This window comes from Delphinus delphis, chromosome 6 (assembly GCF_949987515.2).
Source record: "Delphinus delphis chromosome 6, mDelDel1.2, whole genome shotgun sequence".
Taxonomy (NCBI): Eukaryota; Metazoa; Chordata; class Mammalia; order Artiodactyla; family Delphinidae; genus Delphinus; species Delphinus delphis.
Window position 1 is genome coordinate 200819 of NC_082688.1, and position 12680 is coordinate 213498.

Sequence of the window (12680 nt, forward strand, 5' to 3'; positions counted from 1 at the left end):
TTCCTGCCTCCTGAGCCAGTGGGGCCAGGAAGCCAGCTCCTGCCTTAGCACGACCCACCCACGCTCCAGACCGCCCTGCTACGCCCACCTCTGCAGGCAAGAGTCCCCAGGGTTTCTGTGTCAGCACCCCTTCCCAGGGCGCTCACAGCTGACAGCCCCACTCCAGAGCTCCAGCCCCAGGGACCCATTTCCACGTGTTAGTCTTTATTCCATCAAAATGCAAACCCACCCCTCCTTTATTCCCACCTGCTCCCCCGCCACCCAGAGCACTTGTCACACTGGAACGAAGTCACCTCTTCCCCAGGGTGCTGAGCCAGGGCGAGGGGCAGGCGCCCCACCCTGAGCCTGGGTCCCTGCCCTGCACCACCCACACGAATCATCACCAGCAATGTGCCTAGCAGGGCCACCTTGCAGCCTTTGAGCTTTCCCACCTGCACTCATCGGGTCACATCTGTCTACCTGTGACCATGCCTGGCCCTGTGTTCCCTTCCCCACTGAGTTCCTGGAGAGGAGCCCCACGGCTCTCTGCCGCCCGGGATAGCATGTGCTCATGTGTGCGCACCTGCGCAGACACCCCGCCCTGCCTCTGCCCCCTCCATGGGAAGGGAGTGGACATCCAGACAGACCCTCCAGCCCTGGCCCCCTGTCACTAGGCAAAACCAACATGATCTGCTCCTCAGATCTAGATAAACAGCTCTAGGCTGAGTCTACCAGCCCTGGGAGGGAAGCCAGTCTCTGTGCCGTCCAGCTAGATCACTGGGCCCATGCTTATATCCCCCATTACCCCAATCCCGGGCCCACCTGGCTCCCCTGGGAGCTGGCATTCCCAACATGTCCCCAAATGTCCTTGAATCTGCTTTTAGAGGCATAGCAATGGCAACTAAGCCCCCTATTAGCTGTCTGAAGACTTCCCACCATAGAGAAGAGACATTCAAACTTCAGGCCTCAGAGGGGAGGCAGAGCTAGACCCACCAGAACACCCTAGAGACGTCGTTCCTCCAGCTATGGGCTCCATCCTGGTTTACGGCCCTCAAATCACTCCAACTGGTGTTCTACAAACAAACTCGATGTGAGTTTATTTCCACTTCGAAATAAATGATGCTACCATATATTTGTGGGACTGTAAAGGAGGGAGTGTCCGCCCTTTGGTCTCTTGGCCAGCCCAGGAATGCCCCATAGCCTGACACAGACAGGCGTCCACCTGCCCCAACTCCCAAAGCAAGGAAATTCCTGAATTAGGGCAGTTTGCCCCAAGGGGCCACCACCTATGGTCTGTGCATGGATACAGGGCCCCAAGGACATGGCCTGTCAGTATGTCCTCACCCACTGAGAGCCTTGAAGGGGCAGTGAGAGCTTTGAACTCAAGCTCACCCAGCCCAGGACGATGCTGCTGGGCACCCCTAGCTCACGTGGTCCTGTAAATCCTGACCCCAAGAAGTGCTCTGTGCTTGCACAGGTCCCCCCAGCCAGAGCCTTGGGCCATTCTCCAGCCCCTCCTGAATGGCAAGGTTCAGTCTAGGAACTGGCTAACAACAGAAATGGGCACGCCAGTGGGATTCCCAATCCTCAGAAGCCAGCACCCAGAAGAAGGGAGGAGTCCAGACCCACAGGCACTGCCCCAGCCCAGCTAGGGGGTGGGGGGAGGCACACTGCACGGGCCGCCCCCGTGGAGCACTCCTCGCAGGGAGCCGGGTGGGGCAGCAGGGCACCTGTACAGCACGCGCTGTCAGGACCACTGTGGCACACCTGCATCTCTGTCGCCTGCCTTCCTCAGGGAAGGCCCGAGTCAAGCCCCAGAACGGGGACAGTGTTAAGAGTCTTAGGATGTGCTAGACTGGAGTGGGTGCTACACAAGTGGGAGGCTGTCAGGGACGGCGGGCGCGAGCGCACAGACACCCACACACACAGGTGCGCGCACAGGCATAGGCCCGGCGTACAGAGCAAGTATGCGCGTGCCTGCAAGGAGCAGAGCCTGCTCAGAGCCCCTGACCAGCAGGAGTGCCCTCTGCACCGGGAGCCGGGCTTGTCAAAGCGCCAGCCTGAGGCTGAAACAGCGGGCTGCCTGCACTGCCCAGGGCACAGAGGGTGACGGTAAGCAGGCAGGGGGTTGTGCCATCTGGAGGGAAACCACAGGGGAGACACGTGTAATCACGTCCCCCGCCAGGCTCAAGGATGAGACATGACTGTTAGACGACTCCCACTGGGCACAGCCTGGAAAGAAAGCTGTCCTGCCGGGACACGGGCTTGCCGAGAACAGGCACTGACTGCTCCCCCAGCGCCAGCCTGGCCCGACTCAGGACCGCGCTGCCCAGCGCCAGCCTGAGCTCAGCCAGCCACACCGGGAATGACCACAAGGGTCCCTCAGCGCCCTCTGGGGTCTTCAGACTGGATGGCCCCTAGGCCCACCTCCTGATGCGTCTCGCTCCTGAGAGGACACAGCCCACTCCACACAGAGACCAGGGCAGCCCGGCCCCCATCTTCCAGGCCCCTCTCTGGTCTGCGCCATGTCATCCACCACCAGCTCCCACACCTCCTCCTGCCTCTCCGGTCATCCTTCCCAGGTCTCGGCTTCCCAGGAGCTGCCCTCGTGCCCATCTGCCTTCCCAGCATGCTCTTTCTGCCCACCTCCTCGGTGCCGTTCCCCACAGCCCTGCCTGTCCAGGGCCTGGAGGAAACACCCCTGGACAGCAGTCACATGGCCCTTAACCCAGGTCCTGGCCCTCCTCATGGCTCTGCAGCAGCATCCAGAGCGACACGGACTGACCCCCCCACCCCACCCGTAGCTAGGCTGCAGGTGGGTCCCTACCTACACACCTTGGTCAGTTCCTGCGCGTTGGCAAGGTTGTCCACGGCGATGGCCAGGAAGACGTTCAGCAGAGTGTCTGGTCGGCTCCAGCTAAGGAAGGGAAGCCCTCCGACGCACAGCCTCTCCCAGGCTCAGACCACGGCTCCCTCTGACAACACAGGGGCCCATCTCCCCAGGGCCTGAGCAGCCTCGGCCTCCTTCCTTGGTGTCCACATGCCCCCACCCCCGGCCCTCCAGCCCTGTCAGCCCGTCAGCCCCAGACACAGCCCAGCCCAGCCGCTGGGTCCTGTGGGCCCCTGGCCTCCACCCGGCCTCCTTCATGCAACGTCACATTGCCCGGCCTCCTCGAAGGCCCACACCACCCCTTCCCCCCGCCCCCGCTTCAGGGCCGACGCTCCAGGCCGGAAGCTCGCGCTGTGTTGGATTGATCTGCCTTTGCCTCCTAGGAGGGCACAAGGGCTGCCCGCTCTGCCCCCACCTCTCCCAACAAGCACCCAGGCTGCATGTGGGCTCTGGCACCTTTGGGTCCCACGAGCAGAGACCGACGGACCAGCTTCCTGGCAAGGCTCACGGACACGTGCCTGGCTTCGTTCCCACCTTCCTTTACCAAAGCCGAGTCCTGGGACCCCTCCCTCGAGGTGCCCCTCCTCCAGAGCAGCAGGGGCAACGTGCGGATGGCAGATGCCACGGGAGGGCCCAGCAGGAGGCCGCTGCCTCCAAAGCGTCCTCCCACTGTGCCCCCTGGGAGCCGCGACAAGGTGCTCCTATGGCCCCCAGTCAGAAATGAGGAAACGAAGGCCACAGAGGGCAGGTAACTCCCCAGGGTCCCAGGGTCAGGGGGCCCAACGGCCCTGCCCCGCCCATCTGAACTCTGCAGGCCCAGGCCCTCGCGCTGCCGCTGACCTGAACCCCCTCAGGCTTCCCGTCAACGGAGCCGCCTCTCCCAGCCTCAGCGCCAGGCAGCACTGTCCTCCCTGCACTGCCCCCGCCCCTGCCCCAGCCCCAGCCCTCGGTGCCTCACCCCTGTGCCGCCCCCGCAGACCCAGGCCCACCCCTGGCCCCCACGGGTGGGTGCCCTCCCGGTCACCTAGTGCCCTGCACACTGACGATGGGCAGGCAGTCCTTTGCCATGGGGTGTCCGCTGCCCGCTTAATGCCAGCTGCCCCTTCCCCTCAGCTGTGACAGCCGAACCGTCTCAGACCCTTCTGGTCCTGGGACAGATGCCCAGGGACAGCCCTGGGCCCCATGTTATCCCAGCGGCTCTGGGCCAGTGCCACGCTCAAGCAGCCGTCGGCTCTGCGTGACCCCTGTGCGTCAGGCCCCCTGTCTGGCAAGGAGGTGCCCTGGGACTCAGGGGGGACCCACATCCCAGGGCAGTGCCTCATAGACAGGCCTGCTCAGGGCCCCAGTGGGGCCCACGGGACAGGACGCCAAGGTCGGCTGCTGCCTCCTGGCACTGCCCACAGCTGTGGGCACCCGCAGAGGCCTCGCTACGCCGAGAGCAGGACGAAGGCCATGCCCCTTGGGGCCCAGCCACAGGGACACACTCCAACCGGGCGGCGCGGTCAGGGGGCCTGAGGCACAGCCTCCCTGGCTGGGCTTGCCCTGACGCCCCAGAGTCCCACAGCCCAGACCCTGAAACACAAGCCTGAGGAGTATCCTCCGCACAAGACCTTCCTTTGCGCTTCTCTGCAGGTGGGCGTTTCCATGGGCGAAGGTTTGTTCAAAAGCCCAGTGCCACAACTTAATTACTGAATTAAATTAAAGTGAAAGCAAAACAGATGGCTGCCCTCAGGCTCAAAGCCCACGTCTTCCCGCCGCTGACCTCGCTACTTGCCTCGGGACACCCCACGCGCTGCTCACGCTTTCCTCGGCCCCCGGGGCCGACCTCAGGCTGCATCTGTAACTCAGGCTGCTCCTGGGCAGGGGTGCATCATGGCCCACCCTCCATGGGAAAGCCGCCCACACGTTCATTCGTGCCGACCACCGGCTCCGTCCTCCTGGGGAGGGAGGGGAGAGCAGGCCCAGGAAGCACCGACCCCCTTGCCCAGACGGCAGAAGGATACAGTTTCCAAACAGCGTCAGGACAATGAAGTAAACCGACGAGAACATGCCTTTGCTGACTCCACCTTGCGATTCGATCCCATGATACATCACCGCGTTCCAGTCCTCCCCAGTCAGGATCTGCAGAGGGCGGGAGAGCAGCCGGGGCATGTCCCCACAGCCACCCGCGTTCACACGCACGCCCACACCCACAAGCCCATGGGCACACGAGTGCGCACACACAGGTCCTTGGATGATGGTTAAGGTGGCCCAGGAGCCTCCAGAGAAACCTCCAGAAGGACATGGCTGCTGGGCTGGGTCAAGATGAATATGCTCTGGGTTTCTGCCGAGAATGGAAAGGGAGCTCCCAGCAGGAGAGAAAGGCGAGCAAAGGCAAGGAGACCACGGCAGAGCTTCCCACGTCCCAGAGCTGCCTGGTCACTGCCGCACCAGTGAGGAAACTGAGGCTCGCAGAGGGGCACAAGCTGCTCACGGCCAGACAACAGCTACAGGGCCTCTGACCCTCCAGGTTCCTGCCTCCCCTGGCCCAGGGGGTCCAGGCCACGAGGGCGGCTAAATGCCGTCCTTGCCCCATCGGGAAACACGTGCCTCTTTTTCACTTGTATTTGGGGGAAAGTACAAGGGGATAAGGTAACAGACACTCGTGAGTCTGCCACTCAGAATGGAAATTGCTAACATTTTGTCATATTCGCATCAGGTCCCACCGCCCACGATCACCCTCGACAGGCAACCCCAACCGTGAGCCTGGGGGGCCTCCAGTCTTTGTGGTCCTACACCACACAACACACACACACGCCTATAAATGAAATACACCACGTGTGTTTTAAGCATGCACGGGCAGGTGTCAGACTACATCATCATTCCGTTCATTCACTCTTTTATCTTTGAAGTTTACCCGGGTGGACACGTATAAACCCACTGTTCGTGGAAGGTGCTGCATAGATCCCTTCCACGTACTCACCCATCTTCCCCAACAGGCACTTCCGAGGTTTTTGCCGGTGTGTCCCACTGTGAACATGAAGTTTGTCTAGAACTGGTTCTGCTGGATCGTAGGTTCTGCACGCCTTTGACTTCACTGGACATTTCCAAAGTGTTTAGCCCAAATTACAGTCCCACCAGCAACGCAGGCTCTGTCTTCCTCACACCCTCGTCCCAAACTGAGCGCAGTCACACCCTTTGATAGCTCCCGGCCGGAGCGGTGAACGGAAGAGCCAGGCAGGCGGGACATCTTCTCTTGTATCCAGTGGCTGCTCAGATCTCCTTTCTGTGGCCTTTTCAACACTTTGGCTTGGATTTCTGGTAACTCACCTTTTCTTACTGGCTTCCTTAAGTATTCTTGTATATGCTAGCTCTCTATCTGCAATGTCTACTGGAGAAACCTTCTGCTGGTGTCCTTTCTGCCTCTAACTAATTGTTTGTGTTGTAAAGAGGTTGAATGAAGTCAAATGTGTCCGTCTTTTCCTTCATGGTTTCTGCTTTTTGCCCCTTAAGAAATCTCTCTCCGTCCCAAGGTCATAAATAATTTTCCTCTATTTCTTCAAATCATTTTAAAGTTTGGCTTTTAGGTCTCTAATCCAACTAGGGCTTGTGGTTACTGCTCTGTGCACACCTGAGGATGAAGACCTCCTTTCTTCCACACAGAAGGCTCGTTTTTTGACCATCCCATCCCGCTCCCATTGATTTAAAATGCCATCTTTTTCATATGAGCAACTTCCTACATAGGCTTGGGCGTGTTTCTGGGCTTTCTAGTCTGTTCTTTGATACTTTGTCTTTATACCTCACAATCTTCATTACTGTAGCTTTATAATAAGTCTTGATATATGGAGGGGCACATCACTCCTTCCTGAACTGTCCTGGCTATCCTTGGCCATTTACTCTGCCACAGAATCAATATGCTGAATTCCAAGAGCAGTTCTGTTGGGATTTGGATCCCAAATTAAATTAGGGAGAACGGATCCCTTTACCACAGTAAGGCGTCCCATTTATAAACATAGGTATTCAGTTCTTTCGGTCTTTTAATAACAATTTATAATTTCACCTGTAAAAGTCTTGCATACTTTTTGTGGATTTATTTCTGGATAACATAGCTTTTGTTACTACTGTAAATGAAGTCTTTCATTTTAATTGAATATTCTAATTGAATGATACTGTTATATAGAAAAGCTTTATTTTTCCTATGTTGACCTTGTGTTCAGCAACAATGAATTCTCTTATTATTTCTAATTGATTCTCTTGAGTTTTCTATGTAAATAATCACACCATTTGTAAATAATAACTATTTTGTCTATTCCTTTCCAGTTCTTCTGCCTCTTTCTTTTTCTTATTACATTGACTTCAACTGCCTGAATACTAGATATCCTTAGTTATGCTTTCAATCTGTATTAGTCTGGGTTCTCCAGTGAAACAGAACCCAGGGGAGATGTCTGGGTATATCTTGTGGTCATGGAGAATAAGTCCCAAGACCCACAGCTGACAAGGAGAGACAATGGTGTAAGTTTCAGCCCAACTCTGAGTCCAAAGACAAGAGAAGACGGATGTCCCAGCTCAAAGATGGTTGGGCAGCGAGAGTGGACTCTCCCTTAACTCAGCCCTTTTATTCTACTCAGGCCTTCGGTGGACTGGGTGAGGCTTCCACATCTGCTTTCTCAGTCCACCAATTCAAATGCTCGTCTCATCCAGAAACACCTTCATAGACACACCCAGAAATAATGCTTAATCTAGACACCCCATGGTCCAGTCAAGTTGACATAAAATTAACCACCAACAATCTTTTATCTGTGATGTTTGCAACGGTCTTTGTAAAATAATAGCTTTACTGAGATATAATTAACATACCATATAATTCAGTCACTTAAAGTGTATAATGCAATGGTTTTTAGTATATTCACAGATATGTGCAACCATTACCACAGTCAATTTTAGAACTGAATTCTAAATTCACAATTTAGAATTCTGAATTTAGAATTTTATTTCCATCTCTTCAGAAAAGAAACCTGGGCTTCCCTGGTGGCGCAGTGGTTGAGAGTCTGCCTGCCGATGCAGGGGACGCGGGTTCGTGCCCCGGTCCGGGAAGATCCCACATGCCGCGGAGCGGCTGGGCCCAGGAGCCATGGCCGCTGAGCCTGTGCTCCGCAACGGGAGAGGCCACAACAGTGAGAGGCCTGCGTACCGCAAAAAAAAGAAAAAAAAAAAAAAAAAAAAGAAACCCATCCATATTAGCTATCACCCAACTAGCTGTGGGTTTGTTTTCGGTTTTTTTTTTTTTTTTGAGTCCTCAGTATTTTAAGTTCTTTGTATAACATGTTTTTCATCATCATATCAATATTCTATCTTTCTAAATCTATTGATATGCTTATTTTTCTCTTTTAAACTGTAGAGATCAGGAAATTACACTGACAAATTCTTGTATTACTGAGATAAGCACAGTTTAGCCATGAGGTTCTATTTTATACACAATTGGATTTGATTTTTGAGTATTCTATTTCAGACTATTTGCATCTACCTTCGCTGAGCGAACACTTAGAGTGCCTGCCTGCTGTGCGTCGGGCAGTCTTCAGGCACTTGACATCCTCAGTCGACAAAACAAAGCCCCCGCCTCACAGATCTGTGGAAGGAGAGAGCTCTCTGAAGTGGAGCCAGGAGGCCTGGATGGAATCTGGCCTTTGACCACTTCATGTCCTAATGCAGGCCTCCAGAACATCTGTCAGAAACTCAAGACGCTTATCAGACACCTACCCTACAATGCCTGGTGACAGCCATCCTTGAAGGACACACAGTTCCCTTCTTGTGTCAGAGCGCAGCCTCGTGGCTTTTGTCTTACAAGCCCCCGACTCTTTCTCTTCCCCAGGACACTCTTTTTATTTTAGCCAAATCTGTGTCTCTTGAATTGCAGTTCTTAAGACCCCAAAACACTTCTTATTTGCAGCCTCCTGCAGTTTTTTTGGTTGACAGAGCTCACGCTCTGTCTGCGTTTTGCTTTCCTTACACTGTTTTTGCCGGGCTGTGGGGTCAAGGTTGTCCTAGCCCCATGAAATGGTTTCTTCCCTTCTCTGGAAGTGTCTGAGTCCATTATCATCTGTTCCTTAAAGGCGTGGCAAAACTCACCTTATAACTCCCCGAGCCCTGCGCAGGAGGCAGGAAGGCAGGAAGAGAGCTTTGACTAGGGATTCCATTTCTCTAATGGTTATAAAATTATCCAGTTCTTTTTTCTTCTTGAGCTGACTTAAGTAACTGATGTTTTCCTATAGAAGTGCACATTTCATCTAAGTTTTCAAACCTATTGGCATAAAGTTGCCATAATATTCTTTTGGGATTTTAAAAATATCTCCCTTTTCTGTAGTTATACCTCCCTTTTAGGCTATACTTTCAAAAAAAATATTTTTTTATTGAAGCATAGTTGATGTACAATATTATGTAAGTTACAGGTGTACAATACAGTGATTCACAATTTTTAAAGGTTCTATGCCATTTATAGTTATTATAAAATATGTCTATATTCCCTATATTGTACAATATATCCTTGTAGCTTATTTTATACGTAATAGTTTGTACCTCTTACCCCTATATTGCCCCTCCCCTCTCCCCTTTCCCCACTGGTAACCACTCTTTTATTCTCTTTATCTGTGAGTCTGCTTCTTTTTCATTATATTCACTAGTTTGTTGCATTGGGCTATACTTTTTATTTGTGCCTTTTTTCTTGATCAGTCTTGCTATAAAGTTATCTACTTTATTAGCCTTATTGAGAACGAGCTTTTTAGGATTTTGTTATCTTGGTATTTTAGTTTTATGTTTCATTAATGTCTGCTCTTAGCACCATTTTTTCCTGCTTTCAATTTCTCTTTGGTTTACTCTATTATTCTTTTTTCTAGATTTTTAAGATGAGCACTTAACTTATTTATTTTTAGTCATTCTCTTATCTTGACAATTGCTTTTAAGGCTCTAAGTTTTCCTCTAAGTATTGCTTCAGACTCATCCTATGAGCTTTGCTAATTATTGTTCGGTCCTAAATATTCTGTACTGCCCACTGTGCTGTCTTCTTCAACCCAAACCCTCAGCTTTCAAATATGGGGAAGATCTTAAGTGACTGTTTACTAGTGCTTTCTATTTATTTAAGTAATAGCAAGAATGTGCTGGACTTCCCTGGTGGTTCAGTGGTTCGGAATCTGCCTGCCAGTGCAGGGGACACGGGTTCGATCCCTGGTCCCGGAAGATCCCACATGCTGCAGAGCAACTAAGCCCGTGCGCCACAATTACTGAGCCTGTGCTCTAGAGCCTGCGAGCCACAACTACTGAAGCCCACGTGCCTAGAGCCTGTGCTCCGCAATGAGAAGCCCGCGCACCTTAACGAAGAGTAGCCCTGCTCGCTGCAACTAGAGAAAGCCCGCGCAAAGCAACAAAGACCCAACGCAGCCAAAGAAAAATAAACAACATAAATAAATTTAAAAAAAAAAGAATGTGCGCTGTAGGACTGTGATTCTTTAATGCTTGTAGAAATTTCCGGAGCGACTTAACAAGTGATCGGTTTCTGTGAATGCTCCTTGTGCCCCAAATAATGGCTATTTTATTCACTGTCAATCGGCAAGTTCTGTGCGCACCAGCCGATTTGTGACTGCTGTGCTCGTGAGTTCTTTTACATCCTGTCTAATCCCTGATCAGCTTCATCCTTCAGTCTGATAGAAGTATAAGTCTCTTAAAAGAGGGTGGACTGCTGATTTCTCCCTGTAATTCTGTCGGGTTTTGCTTGGTATGCTTTTTGAGCCGTGCCGTTAGGCTGCATCTTCCTTTTATTGTTGCGTAATGTACTTCCTGATTTTTACAACAGCTTTTTTCTCACCTTCTTTTTCACTTCTCTTTTGGCTGATGTTAACATTACACCAGCTTTCTTTTGGTTAAGGTCTACTTAGTTTATCTTTTTGTACCCATTTAATTTTAAATTATGTACTATTTCAAACATTCAGAAAGGTACAATGAACAATATTTAAAGCTCTGTGTACCCATTACCCAGCTTAAGAAATAAAACTTTAAAATGTAGCTGAAGTTCCCTCAGTAGAACTCTCCGGTCTCATTCCTCCTCTCCCCAAGCCCAGCTCACCCTGAATTTGGTGTTAAACATTCCCATGCAAGCTTTTACACCTGTACTTCCACATATACCATGAACTTGTTATGCAATGTGTTTTGAAACAAGATGCTTCCGCCCTTATTAAATATTTAGTATCATATGCTAAACCGTAATGGAAAATAATGGAAAAAGAATGTGTGTGTGTAACTGAGTCACTCTGCTGTACAGCAGAAATTAGCACAACATTGTAAATCAACTATGCTTCAATTTAAAAAATTAGTTAAGTAGTATCATATGCCTTGTATTATTTCAAATCTTGCTTTTCTTTTTTTTTAGCTTAACATTGCTTGTGATCCATGTTAATATAGTTAATTCTAGGTCACTCACGGTCTTGCTGCACAGACGGAACACACCCTCCTATCCACTCTCCTGATGATGAACAATCGAGAGGTTCCCAGCGTTTTGCCATCATACACGATGCTGCTGTGATGGTCTCGCAGGTCTCTCTGTGCATTAGGCCAGGGACCTTCCGGAGCACATGCCCACAGCAGCAACTGCTGCTGTGTGAGTTCCGGCGGGTTAGATACCGTGACATTACTTTCCAAAGTGGTTCTACCAACCCACCAACAGCATAAAGGAATCCTCATTTCTCCACATCTTCTCTAAAACTCGAGACTGTTAGATTTCTTAATTTCAACTAAACTGACAGGTGGGTTTCCTTTGCATTTCCTGACTGTGCGTAAACAGATGGCGGTTTTTACAGGTCTGCTCATCAGCCCGATTTCCTGTCCCGAGTTCCTTGCTTGGACACTTTGCCCTTTCCCGCTGCATTATTTGTCTTTCCTTTTTGATTTGTGGAAGTCTTCGATTTATTCTGGTTATTGGTTATTTATTCTGGCTGTTGGTTATTAGCTAATGCTGTGGAAACGTCTACTCCCAGCCTATGACTTGTTCGTTTGACCTTTTTATGGGGTCTTCTGATGCACAGAAATTTGTATTTCAATAGCCAAATCTGTCAGAGCTTTCCTTTATGATCTGTGCTTTTCTGCATCTTCCTTAAGAAGGCTTTCCCTGCTTTCAGTCAGTAACGTTACTCTCCTGCATGTTCTAAAATTTCAGAGTCGCTCTTCACACTTACGTCTTAATTCATCTGAACTGATCTTCAAATCTGCTACAGGGTAGAAATCCAACTCCACGTTTTTGTCTATGGATAACCAAACTGTCCATCTGCAGTGACAACATGAGTGTTCTGTGTATATAAGTATTTCATCTGTAAATAATGACATTTTTCTTTCTTCCTTGGCAATCCTGAGAAATGTTATTTCATTTTTTTCTTATTCTACTGCACTAAGACCACTGATACTAGCATACTCTGCTAAGGGTTTTTATTTGCAAGGAGTGTTGGGTTTTATCATGGGATTTTCTTTTAGAAAAAAAAATTCACGATGGACAGTTTCAAACATACAAAGTGGAGAGTGTAATATATCCCTACGTACTCATCACCCAGCTTCAACAATCAACACAATTTGTCAGTCTTGTTTCATCTGCCTCTCTCTCTGGTGCTTGGCTGTGCTTTTGCTAGAGTTCAAATGTTTTCTCTGATCATATGTGTTTTTCTTCCTTCTTTAATCTGTTAAGATGAATTACATTAATAGACCTTCTAATGTTAAATCATCTTGCGTTTCTAGGATAAATTCAAGTTGATCATAAAGATGATCTTTAAGTACATCCAGTACTTCCCTCAGGACGTTT

The 12680-nt window shown here is 50.5% G+C and overlaps 1 protein-coding gene across 2 annotated transcripts in view; it reads right to left on the minus strand.

Moving 5' to 3' along the window:
- Positions 1 to 12680, minus strand: part of CACNA1B (calcium voltage-gated channel subunit alpha1 B) — a 194348-nt gene that overhangs the window by 98039 nt on the left and 83629 nt on the right. For both annotated transcript variants that reach the window (XM_060013664.1, XM_060013665.1), the window contains exons 16-17: positions 4873 to 4990; positions 2815 to 2882 (exon numbers count right to left, since the gene is read on the minus strand). In XM_060013664.1, coding sequence (XP_059869647.1) covers positions 2815 to 2882; positions 4873 to 4990 — 186 coding nt within the window. The remainder of the gene's footprint in view (positions 1 to 2814; positions 2883 to 4872; positions 4991 to 12680) is intronic.